At 35.2% G+C, this 17,929-nt stretch overlaps 1 protein-coding gene across 1 annotated transcript; it reads right to left on the reverse strand.

The window, feature by feature from the left end:
• Positions 1-2,591: 2,591 nt before the first annotated feature.
• Positions 2,592-17,913, reverse strand: MCUR1 (mitochondrial calcium uniporter regulator 1; the record flags this gene model as incomplete). Its single annotated transcript, XM_026059515.1, has 9 exons — positions 2,592-4,118; positions 5,457-5,571; positions 6,703-6,756; positions 10,313-10,384; positions 12,583-12,624; positions 13,144-13,245; positions 15,189-15,292; positions 16,843-16,956; positions 17,826-17,913. Coding segments are annotated over 9 exons (747 nt in total), but the record flags the coding sequence as incomplete, so codon positions are not given.
• Between the last annotated feature and the right edge of the window lie 16 nt (positions 17,914-17,929).

Here is a 17,929-nt window from a genome sequence, read left to right on the forward strand (position 1 = left end):
GTCTTAAACAACCCCCCCCCCAAAAAAAATTCAACAGATATATAACTAAAAGATAATTAGAAAGAAACCACCATTGCCAAACTATGCAATAAAGAAATAATTTATTTTGGAATATAACTTGTTCCAATATATTAAAACATCAATAAGCATTTTTTAAAATTTATTTTACAATGTACTTATTCCTTGAAAAGAGACTTTCCATGGGAGTTTTGTTCAATATTGTATTGTCCTGCAGAGAGAGTTTCAATCATTAAAAAAATAGAGATAATCCACTGGATCCCTGAAAACTCAGTGGGAGATGCGAAAGCCCACATCTTGCAACCAGCAGTCAACAGGAACTAGTCACAGGAAATCAGCTAACTTTGCTGATTAAAAAACCAGTTCTCCTGTGCCAGGTCTACAGATGGTAGCAAGAGTAAGAAGAAAAATCACTGTCATGATATCACAGAAGTGTTATCGCTTGGAATTTCTAGAAGGTAAAAGTATGCATTCTCCAAAGTCAATAGGAATGGTATTAATAACTGCAAGGAGCTAGGATTTCACCGTTTATGAAGAAATCAGCTAAGTGAATATTCACTACCAAAATAAGGCTTATAAGTACGGTCATTAACATGCAAAACAGATTTGTGTGTAGAGGGACTGAAGCAGATTTCTTATCTACATTAAAAATGTTTCCATTTGTCAACTCATGGTTTTAAGTACAACTCCTACAGCATGCTGGGAAATAAATGGTACAATCAAGACTTCCAACAGTGAGGGGGTCAAACAGCATGCAATTTAACAATAATACTTCAAGTAAACAATTTAGCTAATACATACTAGTTAAAAAGACAGCTCCCTTTCAGATTTTAACTAAAAACAGGAGGGAAAGCAAGACAGACTAAAGCAGCTAAATTCAGTATACTCCTGCTAATATGCTACAAGTGAATACGTTTTTGTAAGAATGAAGCTTTAGGATCAGCTTAGGTTCTGCAGCAAAAAGAATGATGCTCAATCTCCTTCCCTAAAACGAAATGCATCATTAAAGAACCTCCTGTCTTTGCTAGCCTGTGGTCACTGAGAACCTGTCTAAACATGGAATTTCAGGAGGAATATTCACAAAACTAGTTTTAGCATAGGCAGACAACTACTTTTACATGCTCTCAGCAGAGGGATCAGCTCTTCTAGAAAGCACATCAGAGCTAGAGGCTCAGCTTTAGCTGCATCCTCACTCCCTGCACACTAGTTTAGAGACAGTCTGAGAAATCTGACTTTTCTAGATTAAATTTTGTCTTGTTTAATACCTTTCCCCCAACTTGCCAGGCAGGAAATGAATAGATACATTCTGAACCAAGGGGGAGCTACTACAGACTTTCACAGCTGCAGTGGTTTTATGGGAAAACAGTCCATCTATTTTTCACTTACATCTTTTTAAAAAGTTCTGCAAATATGAAGCCAATATCTGAAGTCAGAGAACTGAAAACTACTTCTGTAGAGTTAGAATTGCTACTTACACCAGACTAAAGATGTATACAGCATAATGCAGAAAAAAATCTTAAAGGATTGTGAAAGTGCTAACTTAAACTTCCTGGTTATGAACTTAGTAATCATTTGACACTTTCAACTATTGCTTTTCAAGAGAAATTTAGCAGTATGTTCTATGTTTTTGCTTTTCACCTGTACCAAAGGGTTAGTCTTTTAGGTTTAAATACCCTTGTGAAAGAATCTGATGTTCAGAAATACACACACGGATTTTCTACCTTTTGGAATGCTAGTGCAAATAAACGTGGTGCACCATAATAGAGTACTAAATACTGATACTGACCTTTAAAATCAGAAGAAGAAATCAGAGAAGATTTTGCATTCTATGCACATAAGACAACAAATACATTGCACTTTAAGACTTTATGGGCTTGGAAATTACAGCTATTTTTTATTTATATTGTCCTTTTCCTGAATGACATATTAACTTTATTCCTTGTTGGAGCAGTCACCAAAAAGTGCTGGTTTTTTGGACACTTTCCTACTTCCAGGACAATGCTGTTCTATATTCCTCCACTTCCTCCTTCCACCAGCCCCACCAAAAAATCTATTTGTATAACATCTATTTTTAGCAGAACGCACCCTATATTTAAAATTAGTTCTAAAGAATTATTTTAGCAAGTATTTATCAGATGTTCAGGCATACAGGCAAAGATATGCTGATTACATAGACGTATATAGAACTATCTGTCCCAAGAAGATGGGAACCAACACTAAGATCATTCCAAACATTAAATTAAAGCTTCTCTATTTGAAAAAAGTATCGAGTACTATACGTCAGTAAAAAAAAAAAATAATAAAAAAAATTTAACTTAAAAAACCCTTGATGATTCTGAATATACAGATTCATTCATTTTAGAGAGGCTATTAGGTTAGAAATGGTTATTTTGCAATAATAGTTTTCCTTATACTGCTTATTGAAAGTTCTTTCCTTTTTATTGTTATAGTGGTTGTTCACCTACTAATTCTTAGTTTAAAAAGTCCTCTTAGCAGTGATTTACCTTAAAAAGACTACATTCAAAATACTTTTAAAAAAGTTGGATTTTATAATGAAAACTCAGTATATTTTATAGAAACATTCAAAGTTCTTTATTTCAGGCTGGTCTAGAATTGTTACAGGTATTCACCACTTCCTCCTGACTTGCACATAATCAAAGATAGCACTCCCAACCATTAAAAAGTTAAATGGTTATTACAGTACAGTCACAATGTGGCAAAACAGCTTTACTTTGATTAAGCAAAGCCAGGATTGTGCTCTAACAGCATTTATTACCACTGCATAGATTGCTCTCTTCACCTAAGAGCAGGCAAGAAGGGGAAATTTCCGTTAACCGAAGAAACACAGATGGTAGCTCTGTTATCAAAGCAGTCATTTCATCAGTGGAAGACTGATAGATTTCTGGACACACTGGACATTTTCCTCCATTGCTGTAAGCTGCTTTAACCAGTTCATGGGCTTGTTCAGAACCAGATTAAGCATACTTGCAGGTCTCCATTACTGCTTTCATCTTTATAATCACTAATGAGGTTCCACATTTGAAGAACCAAGGGGAATTTCTTTTCCTTTTTCCTTTTTMTTTTTTCCTTTTTTTAAAATCAGAAGACTGTCAGTATAGCTGTTCCCTGATTTAAGACACTGCTTCACCACCACCAGTTAAAATCTCTTTCCTCTCTAGAAGCATCAATTCCCTTCCATCAAGAAAGCAGCACCAGAGATGCTTTGTATCATTTAACTGTAAAAATACAACACAACTAATGCATTGTACTGCATTTCAAACTTCTCTTCCTGTTATAGTGGTAAAGTTAACAATTAGCATATGGAATGAGTTTTAGATACTTATATGTACCAAAGGCAAGTTACCAAGAACTCTACAAATATACTACAGACAAAACATAGCAGTAAGCACTGCTATCATTACACAGTACTTTTTCATGAAACATGATTGATTGGACGGTCATCTGGAAAACAAGCTGATGACTGTAATGTTATAAATAGTAAAACAAATATTTGATCATAGTAAGCATATGAACAAGTGTTAGAAGGAGGGAAGTAAGCATCATTCAGTTAACATAAATCCTACTTACACAAGAGTGCCTGCAAGCCACAAGAAGTGTGGTTTCGCTTTTATATAAGAATCAAGATTCCATTCTGACACATGCAACTGACTCTAGAGAGCATGTCTGAATAGACGCTGGAACATAATTCCGAGCAGATTCTTCTTTGCATCGTGCAGCCCCATACAAGTGGTAGGAACGCCGGTCTTTACTGAAATAACACTTTGTAATAGTAAGCTGTACAGCAGTTCAGAGGGGAAGGAATCAGCAGAAATGCATATACCATGCTTCGATCAGGGGTAAATTTCAAAATATGTAAGATATATGTACAATTTGTTTCTAGGCACATCTTCGGTTACATTCTCAATATAGTCTGCTTTACAAAAAAATAAATAAAACAGTAAAGACTTGGTTAAAGTCAGGGCAGAGATAAAACCTCCTTGGTTTTCAGAAAGCAAGACAGGACAAGTCCAAAATGATGCTGTATTACATCCATAAACGATAAAATCCCAGTGCTACAGTAAGGCATGTAAATACTGAACCTGAAAGAGAAAACAAAAATGAGGTGGAAAATGGGGAAAATAAATCATTAGCTCTTGGAACATTTCTTCAGAAAGCTACGTATGCATCTTGCTACAATACTAAGAGCATAACTGCTACCCCTTGCCCATGTAAGAAAATAAGGTTTTTAATTCCCAGAACAAAGGTTTTGGGGGGCACAGGGAGCACAAAAATGACAAAGGAGGAGAAAGGAAAAAAAGTGCAGGAGAACTGGTCTGGAAAAACTATCAAAAGGCTGAAAAAAATCCCATGGTTGCTTACCGTTCCAAACAAGATCAATATGGCAAGTTATAGTTGTAGTGAGGAAATGAATACAGGATTATTAAATCACAGTAAAATATTTAACAAACAAGTGTAAACTGTCTTTTACTGAAACTTATCAGTTTGCAATTTAAAAATTTCTACTGAAACAAACTCAACTTTCGGTTTCTAGATATCCACAGAAAAGGTTTTTTGCCTTTGTTTTCAATAGAATCACTTCAAATACAATGCAAAATTTTTTTTCCTCAATTTCCATGCAGACTTAGTATGTTTTTTGAGTTGGGTTGGTAGGGAATGGAACTTCCTCTCATTTTAATACATTGCCTTTTATTTTCCAGTAACGGTCCTCTGTAAAGGATATCCCTGAACTAGCATACTGTGAATAGACATGATTGTACTTGTGACAAAACCCATTGTCAAAGGATGATCAAAATTCTAAATCAGAAGAATAATTTTCTACTGCAGACCTGCTCATTGAGTAGCACTGCATACTTAGTAGTCAGAGCCACACAAAAAATATCAAAATATTAAAGTTATCTGGAGCAATAATATAGATACATAGTGTATAGTATTTTCTCATGCACATGCCTGAAGAATCAAAGTTTTTAAGAATGTGTGGTGCTGAACAGTCAGAAAAGCTGAAACGTTCCAGTTTGTAGATAGATCTCCACTGTGGAAATGCACCAGGCTGCTTTTATAAAAACTATACATTTCAAAACCAGCTCAATGTACTTAATCAGATACCCTACTTTTAAGACAGGCATAGGAGAATTTTTTGACTCTTGTTGAGAGCCAGCAAGTCTTTTAGACTTCTCATACACCTTATTATTACAATATAAAGCAGGGAAAAAGCATACAGCCAAAGTCCATGCAAAATAAAGTTGTGAATCACAGGAACCTTACTCTGGGTTAAGTACATGGATAATGCTACTAATGTCAATTGAGATTTTAAGTATTTTTTGAATCAGGATTTTTATTAAAATTGTATTAAGAATTAGACAAGCAAAATTTAAGAGTTTAACAGTTTCACCATCACAAACTACTTTCAGATTACTTACCTGCTAAGTACTTAATATTGTCCAGTTTGTGTGATTCTAGCATTGTCTTCAGACCTGCAACTTCTGTGTCTATTTTTCTGTCTGTTTGAGTTAGAGCTCGATCTTGCTGTGCATGCTAAAAAACAAAGCAAAAAATGACGTGATTTGAACAGTTTCCAGTCTAGTTAGAAATTAAACCTATCCCTTTAAGCTGTATTTTTGGCTCCTCCTTAAATGTATGTTAATGAAGTACTTAATTTGCATTCAAAGCTAATGAGTTCCTTCCTGGTTGATTATATCCAAGGAACTGGATAATTTGGTGAACTCAGCAAATTTATATGATTACTCCTGCCCTAACACATCATTCAGAAAGTGGCAGAACTGGCTGCCTTCTTATCTCAATCTAGCAGCATAATCATTAACTTTAACATTGGTGGGCTGAATGACAGATTAAAGTCACTGCTCAATTATAAGTTATTGCTGATTAGGAAGTCTAAGAGCGTCTTGTGACAGAAATATATTGGAACATGAAGATTTATGGAGCATTAGAAATACTGAGAATTGCTCTTCTGACTTGAGAAGCATGCCTTCATCTTGTAAGAAATTCTACCACAAAAATAGTAACAGACAGACAGACAAATACCAAATTTGATTATGACAGAAGACAGGACTTCTGAAGAAAATGAGATGGAATTATTATTCAGAAAAAACTGAAAGATCAAAGATGTAAACTGAGAACAACAGCTGCTGTGTCGCTGATGTTTTCAGATCAGCACTACTGAAACACTGTGAATCAGTTAATGATTTACTGCTAGTCACCTTCCTACGAGTAATTGCTATGCTAGAGAACTGAAACAGGAGGAAGAGGAAGAACTTGGCAAAAATTCCTGTAAAAAGAAGCCAAATCAGTCTAGCAATTTGTTTCAGTCTCATAGAACATGGGAAAAAAAAGAAATCAGTAATTTCAAGAACTAATGTAAAAGCAGAATTCAATCTGGAAAAAATACTATATGCATGAAGTTTCAAAACAAAATGACCACTGAATAGCTTACGCATACCTGCAGGGTTCTAAAAGTATATACAAAACTTTTTTATTCTGTAGCACACTTCAGTTACCAATATGGAAATACACACGGAAATAAAGTACATTGACATTTTATACATTTAAGTGCCTAAAGACATGAGCAATTTTAAAAAGAGTAACAGATCTAATGCAAGTACAAGAAGATTTGTTATATGATTTAATAATCAGCTCCCAAGTTCTTACCAATTCCACTATTTCTGTCCTCATTTCAAGTAGTTTTCTTTCATTAAGTGAATACTGGTGGGAAAAAAAAGATAAAAACATGACTTTTAACTTTTTCACATACTTAAAAGTGTAGTTCTTTGGTTCCAAATTCTGTAGAATGCTGAATCTGGCCAACAAGACTGGTTTCCTGACAACGCTTAGAGATAGTACTGCAGAATGACTGGTATCCTTTGGGAAAAGAGAATTTACAGACAGGTGTTTAACCACACCTCTGAGTTGTAAAGTGGAACAAATCCATCAGAGACATCCACTACAATTGCATGTAGTTATAAGCAGCTGGAGGAAAAGTTGGCAGATGTACATTTCTGAAAAACAAAAGACCTGTAATTCTAAACAGTAACTCTGAAACAGTTAACTAATCCATTGAGCACACAAACACAATTTAAAGATGTCAACATCAAACTATCCCGTCTTCAGTAAGGAGAGCATGGTTTTAAAATATCTTACCAAATTTAGCTATGAAAGAAATGTTTAGCCAGTGCATCTGTTCACCATTTGAAACTTTGAAATGATGGTCAAAACAATACACAGGGAATATCATTAGAAAGTATCAATCAAATACAGTAAGTTTGCATCTCATGTTAAGCCATTCATCTGTGGAACAGCAGAAGTTGTGGTTTATTTATAAATTATGGTTATTTGGGTTCAAGGCAAGTTAAATCCAAATGAAATAAGAGGCATACCTTTAAGGCAGGTTACGTTTCTGACTCATGAGCAGGCATGACTTACCTTGACATCTGTAATGGGTCCTATCCCACTACTGGAGCAATTCAATTATTCATAAGACAGCTGCTAAACCGCCAGTCTATAGTGCAGAGTACTAAGGTCATTGGTCACCCATCTCAGAATCCTCAGTTAAACAGCAATAACCTCAYCTGTTGACATTCCCATTTGGAAAGTCACTTTATTTTTCTCCAGTCTGGAAGCTTATTCCACTTTAATATTAAACTCAGATTAATCAACATAAATGCCTCAGCATTGAAAAACCCTCCTTAAAGATCTAAAGCTCTATTTGGACTTCTGACTGGTTTAAAGATCAAGCTGAGAGGTAGCAGAAGGCTACAAATGCGGAAAATGTTATATCGTAAAGACAAACAACAGCATGTCTACAATTAATGAAATGCCAGTACCGAGATTCTCCAGAATGAAGAAAGGGACAAAGAAGAAATTCAGACATTTTACATAAATATACATTTTTGAAAGTGATAAGATGGCAGAATATCTATAAGAGAATCTAATTTAAAAATTATGTCTGAGGTGAAGATTCACATCAGAACAGGACCTTGCTTAATATATTAATAAACTGATCATCACTATCAGAATAAGCATTACATTTAAAACAATTTAATGGATTGAAGTAGTTAATCAGTTATTTTAAATAGATGCTGTTAGCCAAAAATAAAGTTTTTGAATAACTTCCATTCTACAAGCTTCTATTTGATTCAGAATCGAGCTTAGATTTGTTGAACTTCTGCTCTGTGTCTAGAATTCTCTAGGTCTGACCCAAGGATTTTAACCTTAGCTTTAAGAGAATGAAAAACACTCTTTTGCTGCAAGGCATCAGCACACATATGTAATAACACTAATATGTAAAAAGGTGGAAAGGCAAGGTTGAAAAAAAGCCTTAAGCTCAACAGGGAGATCTCGCCCACAATCCATGTTTTTCACAGTGCAGAGAAAATTCACTATTCTCAGATGCATCTTGATATTTTTAATAGCAAACTCAGAGGCACTGCAATGCATGAAGACATGAATATATGACATGGAATTTTATACTGTACTTAAGAGTTTTAAATCACATCTGTATCACTGCAGATCACCATTGCATGCACAGATGCATATTAAGCAATGAAGGATTCTCTAGGAAATGTAAAGAAGTGTGAACTAATTAAAAGATAAAACRTGTACGGCTTAAAACATTTAAAATTGCCCACTTCAGTCTTGAACAATTAAGAAATTCTCCTTCAGTACTTATTCCAAGCAGGACTGAAGGATGAGAACATTTTACTTAGTGCTTCAAGTTAAGTCAATTTAAACTTAGGACATTTCCCCTCTGAATAGCATTTTAGTAAGAGATGCACAGTGGGCCTTCAATTATCCTGAGTTTTATTCTCAGAAGCCACAAATTCAGTCATAAGTCTCATTTATGTCCAAGTAAAAATGATAGCAATGCTCTGCCTACTACACAAAATACTGGGTTAGGTTTCTCCCCCAACTCAACAGACACACTACAACCTGCCCCCAATTCATCTTCACTTTTCCTGTTCATGCATGGCAAAACTGGCAACTGAAGCGGGGGAAAAAGGAAAAAAAAGGAAAAAAAAGAGTAATTTTGACAGAAACTATAGTTGTATGGCACACTACAAAGTAGGTCAACTTTCTTCAGAGAGAAGACTGACATGCACAAAGCTTGCTTTTCCTGGGAGGCAGTCAATATAATGTAACCCTCTGAGCAATGGTCTGAGTCCAGATTCCAGGATTCTACATAATTGTACAAAAAAAAGTGGCCCCTAATTAATCACCTGTAAAATGGGTTTAAACAGGGTTTGCAAGCCCAGGATATTGCAAAGCTTATGATCTACACGGTTAATACATTTCATGTGAAGAGTTTTTCTGTTTGGTTTTTAATGTTTGCATAAAATATTAACCTTTAAAAATGAATTTTACCTGCTCAAAATGTACTTATTCAAGCATCTACCAGAGGTAACAGTGTTAGCCATTATACTAAGCCACTGACACAGCTGTTACCAAACTAATCATTGTGAAAAACTTCCAGAGGCATGCACAAAAGATAGATGAATTGTACTTGAACAGTTCTTATTGCCTAGATTCGAGATAAATATTACTTCTTCATTATGCACCTGTGAAAAGTGATTGAACAGGAAACAAAATTCATAGAAAAATGTTATTAAAAGGCCTTACAATTTAGATAATGCAATTTTCTTTGAGAAACTAGAAACCATTCAAGAAAGATCTATGGGAATAGAGTGCTACGTATAATGCAAAAATCTGTTTATCTTCTAATTCCTCTTCCACATTATTCTAATTTAAGATCCCATCAAATCAGTTCTACCAGAACAGTCTACCAGATATTTCAAAGTTAAAAACAATCTGAATCAATACCAGTTACAATAAAATCAATTACAATTATTTTCACAATAGGATTACCTTACAAACTAGCTATGCTGTAATTCTCTTGCTATGGGGAAATGAAATATCTTCAATGGTGGTAGTTTAATGAAATGTTTAAACTTCATTCAGTGTGAAAAACAAAGATATACTAATAATACAAAAAAACTTCAGGCAACTAGTCAGCATTTTTAAACATAAATATCTAACATACTGAACTGTACCTTGTAAATCCCAATATTAAAACAGTATCAAAATATGAGACATACTAAAAACAAACAGGCCACCTTACACTAGAGCAGCATATGGATAAGCAAATTGGACTGACACCAACCTGAAGAGAATGATACTACAGATTAATAAGAAAATGATACTCTTACCCAAATTTGAAGATTACTCAATTTTTAGATGTTTCTAGAAAAACACCACAAAAACTTACCAGTTCTTTTACTCTGCTCTTCTCCAGGTTGAGGTTTAACTTGTTATCTGCACGAACTTTGGTAATTTCATCCTAGTGGAAAAAACTGATAAAGGAGCAAGCAAAAATTTCTCTCTATTCAACCATAAGCAAATACATGAGACAAATAATTGTGCCTTTCATTACATATCTCAGGAATCAAGCTTCTCTCTAATTAAGGTGCATATTCTTCCAAAGAATAAGCATTCCTATCCTTCCCCCAGGGAAATACGTTCTACAGGACGAATTGGATCTCAGAATCAAAAACTAACAATTGCTTTTAAAACCAGAACACTGAGAACAGAAGTTAGATCGACAGTGCATCCTTCCACAGATGCTAGGAATACTTCATATATCCCATGACTCACTCGGATTTCTAGAAATCTGTGCCTACCTACACATGTAAGTTGTACTTTATGAAGCAATCTTGATGCTCAGAATAATTTCAAAAAGCAGTTTCTAAGCTTTCCAATTAAAAAAAATATATCTGTTTATAAAGACCACATTTAGGGCTTTTAGAAAAATCTACAGACGTCATAGAACTCAGGAATTAAAAATATATTTTTAAGCTACCATAGAGCCTTTTATTCATGTTTTAATTATCAATAGCTGTCAGTGAATCTTGCTTTTTTCAGTGACAGCTGCCATTTTAGTGCAACCTCCTGGCAGGAATTCCAGGCAGCTGACAGTTTGTCATAAGGCAAACTGCTCATCAGATGAATGTGTGGGAGAAGCAAGAGATTGATAAACATTCCAGGAAATTCTACTATTAAAAACAAGCAAGCATCTCTCAAATAGGCCAGTGTTAGCTAGTTCACTAAGTTATTATCAAAAATAATTACATTCAAGTAATTTCTATTTTAGCATTTTTGAACTTACTTAATGGTTTTACAATTAGATGTCATTACAACACTTGATACGTTACAGTTTAGTGAAATTACAAAATCTGAAATATTTTTTTTAAACAAACATACAACATTGTGTCATTCTGTCTTTTAGAAGAAAGAACAAGTATGACTAAATGTGATTATCACAAGGACAAATCATTTTATATTTACGGTTAAAAGTAAAATTTAAAGACATCTAGCTTTTATACAAAGATGACTCAAATTTCTGGATGTTCTACCAGTGGATTGCTCTAGCTCCAATTAAATGCAACTAAAACAATAAGTTATAATTTAAAAATCAGATGCCCAACATTTTAAAACTGTATTCAAAAAGCACAAATACATTAAGCACTTTATAACACAACGTAAAATACATGATCAGCCCTGAGAAATCTACATTCTCCTTTTGGAGATGACAGCACAATGAAAAATTCAAGATAATAGGAAAGAAATGGCAAGGAGGAAGCTAGGGTGAACTTGATCACATTGTCAGTTAGCTGGACAAATCAGTATTTTGATAGATTCATGGAAAATCCTAGTGTAGGAAAGGTGTTCCATCCTTCTAGGTGAGAGCGACATGGTAAACAGCTGTTCTCAAGTAAGAGGACTATATTCCCTAGAGACAGTTAATGATATTTCCCACTTTCCAATCTTAATCAACTGCTTTTGCAAGAATTTTTCTTTCTGTGTAAAGGCTGCTTATGACTACACACCCACTGAAAGAATAGGTTTTGAGACAGTGTTGTTTCTGATGGCAGAAAGGTCTGTTTGAACTATTATTCAGGAGAGGCAAACCATAAAGATCAGAAACAAAACACCAGTTATTAAACCTAATAAGAACCTGTAGACAATACAGTAAGTTTTCTTCAAGGAGTCCGTTTTCTTCCTAAGGTCCCAAACAAATGGGACCAAACTTCTTAAAGCCATTTAAAAGCTACTTTAATTTCTTGGACAGTTAAGTCTCCAGAAAAAAAATACCATAACCAATTAGTAAGTGCCATAATTTTTGAAAATACCTTGCACTTTCACATTAATAAGCAGCCCTAAATGCAGAACATCACTCAGCCTTAACTATGACTGGCAACCAACCACTTTCTGAATCTGAATTAACAACATGCAAGACACACAACGTCTTCAGTTGAAGTTTCTTCACCGTTCGTAGAGCTTACAGCGCTCTTGCACCATTAATTAAGTATGTGTCAAATTGTCTTTGCTGCAGCTCCTAGTGTATCATCACTTGCAATTCCAGTATCCTATATACCACAATAACCAAGCACAACTCTTCAAATAAAATCTTAGAGTAACAATTTTTTAAAGCAAACTAGATAGATGTTAATTCTTAACCATTTTAGCACAGTATCTTACCATGACTTGCTTCTTTATCTGCAGGAGTTCAAGTTTTATTTTCTGGGAGGATGGAAAAAAATGTACACTTTGATATTGTATATGAAAAAATACATGGTCTGAAAATACTACTACTAAGTCTTCCCGTATTACTAAGTGGATTATCTATATGATTTCATTTAATTGTGCATGAACTAACAACCTATTGTCTATAAAGATCCCTTTAACCTATCTTCTTTCATTTATGTTCATTTAACTACATGTATGAATTTATGAAATAAAGTCATTGAAAAAGCTAACCTTTTACTTCTCTCTCTCTCCCTCCCTCTCTCTCTCTCTCTATAAAATATACATATATTTTTAACTCCAAGGATAGAGAATCCACAGCCTTCCTGGGCAACCTGTTCCTGTATTTGACCACCTTTACATTAAAAAAGGGTTTTCTTATGTTAAATGTTATTAATGAACAGGTTAAACACTACCGGACCTAGTATCCACCCCTGGGGTACAAGATACTTTTTTACACCTTAGAAAAAATAAGACAAGTGCTAGAATAGTACCTTCCAGAATATTGATTTTTACCTCATTTTCTGAACGTAGTGCTGAAAATTCACTTTTTTCCAGAATAATCATATCCTTTTTCACACCACCAATATGGGACATTATTTGTTGAAGAGCAATCTCCTTTAAAAGAAGGACAAAAAACTCGGGTCACATTGCAACTACAATGTTTTCTCATTTGTACGTACAAATATTATAAGCTATTTTGGTACCCTGACATTTTTAATCCAACAATTTTTAGATTGATTATCTTAGTTTCGGAAGACAAGATAAATTAAGACAAAGTGACAAAATAAGCAAGTTAGGCTCAAAGTTAGTAATGTCTGACCAAATTAGCAGTACTAACACAGAGCAGAATGGCTCAATTAACAGCCTAGGAAACAGGTCCTTCCAAGTATTCAAATTCTTAAGCTAGCAAAAGCATTAGGGACAGATGAGATGCCCCTGGGCTAAATGAGGAAAGCTGGCTTTCAGGTCAAGATTCCCCATTTCTCACGTCACCCTGCAAAGGGGCTCACTGCTTCTTTACCTGTTAGCTAAGCAGCATCACGTGCTATACTCACACCTTTAATTGCTCTTCTCAGTCTGTTACAGTAAGCTGACAGAAGACAAACAAGCACCCTTTGCAACTTTCAAGGATGGAAAAGTCTGTAGACATTCTTCTGGATCGTACACCATTCGCATTCAAACAGTGACTCCCTTCTCTTAACATCTCCCTCTAACAAATAGTGCCTTGCTTGAGATTATTGACAAACAACACTACAAGAGTTAGGAATCATGGGCTGAAGCCTCCTTAGATGGAGGGTGTAATAAGATGCCCTACTGCCAAGACTATTATACGATGAAGGTAGAAGCTGCTGTTTTCTCACGTTTTAAGAGAGTGGCCCGGTTACCAAGAAATGAGTGAAATGCCTATGTTCAAAAGATGACTTGGGACTGTGAATCCCAGACTCATAGAACAGCCCCAGAGGGCACTTCAGCTGTGCTTCTTGTCAGCATTGTCTATTTGACTAGCTTAGGTATCAGGGAATTCAAGCATATTACATATTGTGAATCCCATTCCAAGATACTCAAGTTCCACATGAGGTGAATTATGTCTTACTCTGAACTTCAGTTTCATTTTTGGAGCCAACCTAAAAGCTCAACATGGCAACATTCAATGCTGTCATGTCCAATTCCTTATTTGGATCTACCTTTGTATGATCTGACAAGGGTTCACCAAAAAATCAAAGTCAGTATTAGAACAAGAGGCCTTGCTTCCAGACACAATTTTTCATTAAAACAGTCATCCCTTCACAAACCAAAGCTAACAATTCAGTTCAGTTCTGTGCAATTTCCTGGTAGCCAGGAGGGATCTCTGTTTATACCCAGCATTATCAGTCTATTTCCAGCCAACTTTGCTTCACTTCCACCCACCAAGATGTATGTACTGGATAGGTGTAGAGTACCATGAAAAACATATGTATCAAAGGAAAAAGACAGATCTCAATCTTAGCATCCAAAATATATACGTTCCTGTAAGTTACCAATGCATACAACTACACCAAGCATGTCTTAAAAGCATCTTATAAGAAAAAGCATTCAACTCAATTCTAATACAATATGAATGCCATGATGACAAAAAGAGACAAATAAAAAAGGACTAAACAACAGGAGGGTAAATCACAGAGTAAATCTTTACTTATCACCAATCTACGAAAGAATATGTACAGGAGCTATAACTATTCCTATCCATGCATTGAGTACTACCTTATACTTCTGTCTAAAAGTCTTGTTACCAATTCTATTTTAAATTACAACAAAACTGGAAATAAAAAAAACTACCTGGGGTTTATGTACCAACTCACAATAGCTATATTTCAAGATCCATCACAACATTTCCTTATGTATTCGATAAATTCAAGACAAAACTCATTAGCCAGGAGATACACAGGGCTGCTTGTTCTTTACCTTCAAAATTTTGAAATATAGTGTCTGATGGAAATAAATAAAATAGCAAGGTATGTTTCATTAGCAGGCATACTAGGTTTCGATTTGTTTTAAATCCACCACCTTCTTGAGCTAACCTGTTGTACTTTGGTGACCATGTCCTTGTAAATCATATCCAGGTTGGTGTTCATAATTTTCACCAAGGCAGATACAATGACCTCTGACTGCCGAGTAGTGAACCCTAAACAAAACAAAATGCAGCAATATTCAGAAAAAACTAAGTCTGGACAGTTTACAGAGATGCCTCTTGCCAATACTCATCACTAGGTTAAAAAAACCCCAACATTTATGAAAAACAATAAAACATACTCCTCTCTATCCAGCACTAATTAAAAAAAAAACCCACAACCAGTCAGTACATCCAAGTACCTCCACCCAAAATTTTGTCTGTGACATAGTATAGCTGCTTCTATATACAGCAATATCACAATATCAGCAGGCTGGAAATTATTTTCCTAGAAGCATTATGGAATGTTGTCTTTCACATGTAGTTATTTCTGTGAGCAGGATTTCTAACCTTTTAGAGCAGAAACTTACTTTCAGTATACTATAAATAGTACCACAGAAAATATGCAAACCCCAACAATTTAAAACAGAGCTAACTGCTCTGGTTTTAGGCCTACCAGCCTCTGAGTCCCTATAAAACCTTTTAAGTCCTTTTAAACTGAATACATTATGAACCAATCTAATAATGTTATCATGTAAACAATCACAGCATTCAAGTAGCCAAGGGTAAAACATAGTCCCCAGAAATATTATCACCTTTTGTTTATAAAAAATGTAGGAGAAAGAATAAAAAAAGTGATGAATAACTTTTAATCATTATGAAGAGTCTTGCAAAAGCATGATTGTTCCAAATTAACTAGCAGTTAAGTGTTAGAAAGCACATATGGGGTCTGAGAGTGAGTCACTTTCAACAGCTGAGCTGATCTAATAGCTTGCCACCACTAAGAGGAAGAGATGCTGCTCCTCTCTCTCTTCTCACCCCTCCTCCTGCTGCTTTGCATGTGCTCTGGTGCTCATGGAACTGCTCTGTAAGCTCATTAAACTAACTTCTCAGAATACTAGTCAAGCAAAAAGATTTGGATGGTTTCCTGAGAACTAGGTTGGCACAAGGAAAGAGATGGAATCACATGGCTGGAGAAAGGGATTGGGACCTCTCCTTTTCAGTGATGGTGAGCTGTTAGAAAACAACTCAGCTGTGTATACCTTCACTCTGAGTCTGATCGCAATAACATTAGCATGAATCCAAAATAATCTGTTCCCTTATTCATGTTTTGGCATAAAAAGAACTGTATTTTACACAGTATTCTACATTCTATCCCAAGAGCTGTATTTTTATATAATAACAATCTATATTTGATCCTGTTATAATACATTATCACATTTTCAAAGTGCTATCTACTAAGTACTTGGTAATCCAATTAATACATTTTAAAGTGTTACCTTGAAATCTTTATTTATACTCAAGTTTTAGAACTGAATTTTTCTTTAGTATTTTTAATTAGAAATAGGATAATAAATGATTCCAATCAAAGTTATATAAGCTCATAGTATCCTTTTGAAAGAAGGAAAAATCTGCATGTTCTTACCTAGCATTTATAGAAACCACTTCATAAAACTGAAGTTATAGCATTAAGTATCAAGGAGAAATAATTAATCAGACTTCATAAACTGAAATACCACTAATGAAATGACATCAGAAATAGTTACACACTTCTAGCAAATTACCATTTTCTTCCAAGAGGCACACCAGTGCGTGAGTGTCAAAAAAAAGCTTCCTATTTCCTAATAAGGAAAAAGTCCCCTTGCTTTGAAAAGATGATGATGCAGAGATGCTCACATCTGTAAAGATAAACAAAATATAAATCTATTTTTATGAAAGAAAACTAGAACAAAGTAACTGTTGCTCAGGAGTTTCCTTACTACCCCAAATAACTAAGAAATTAATTTCTTTCATTTCTCACTAAATATTATAACATGCATTAAGATTATCACAACAGCTTTCTTGAAACTGTAAAGGTTTCTGACTGCCAAGTGCTATGGACAAGAGCTTGAAAATAGAATACAATGCTACTGCTGCAGTTCTAAAATATTTTCCAGGAATATCACATCCTGGAAGAATCTCACCATACGTCAGGGTCTTAAAATTGTTCCTTTAATGTATTAGCATAGTCAGTGGTGGGCACTTCATAGGTGTGCCCACCTATGAAGTGCCCACAGCCTCTTTCCATTCTTTATGAAAGTGAGTCAGTCGTCAGTGGTTGCTCCTTAGACAGAAAATAGCCATTTGCAGTTTGGCGTTTGTTATTTTATAGAAAATACATTTAACATTTGCATGCAAAACTAAGACAGTGCAGTTCCAGCTGAGACATTACGGGAAGCTGTTTTTGGTTTGAATGGGCCTGGAAAGATGAATTGTTATTAAAAGAATTACTAACATGTTCCTCAAATATCAGTATTACAGAAGTGGTGCGTTCAGGGAAACCTAATACCAGTGCACAAACTAGCTGACAGAAAAGCTAAAAGATGGAACACGATATAAGTTATCGGGAGGCAGAACTTTGTGTCCTCAAATATCTAAAGCTCTTAAACAGGCACGAAACGGCTGTGTTTTAGCTGTCCTCCTTAAAGATCACTAAAGCATAACCAATTTTTACTTTTAATTTGGGGGGGGGGGCAAGAAGGGGAACTATCCTAAAAATGACCCCTACAGCCAGTTGAAAAAGCTGCTAAGGGCAGAGGCGCTCCCTCGCCAGACCCCGGTGTCGGAGACGCGCTCCCCAGGCTGCTGACCACCCCCGTCCCGGGTCCCCGG

This window comes from Apteryx rowi, unplaced genomic scaffold (assembly GCF_003343035.1).
Source record: "Apteryx rowi isolate R43461 unplaced genomic scaffold, aptRow1 scaffold_159, whole genome shotgun sequence".
Lineage (NCBI taxonomy): Eukaryota > Metazoa > Chordata > Aves > Apterygiformes > Apterygidae > Apteryx > Apteryx rowi.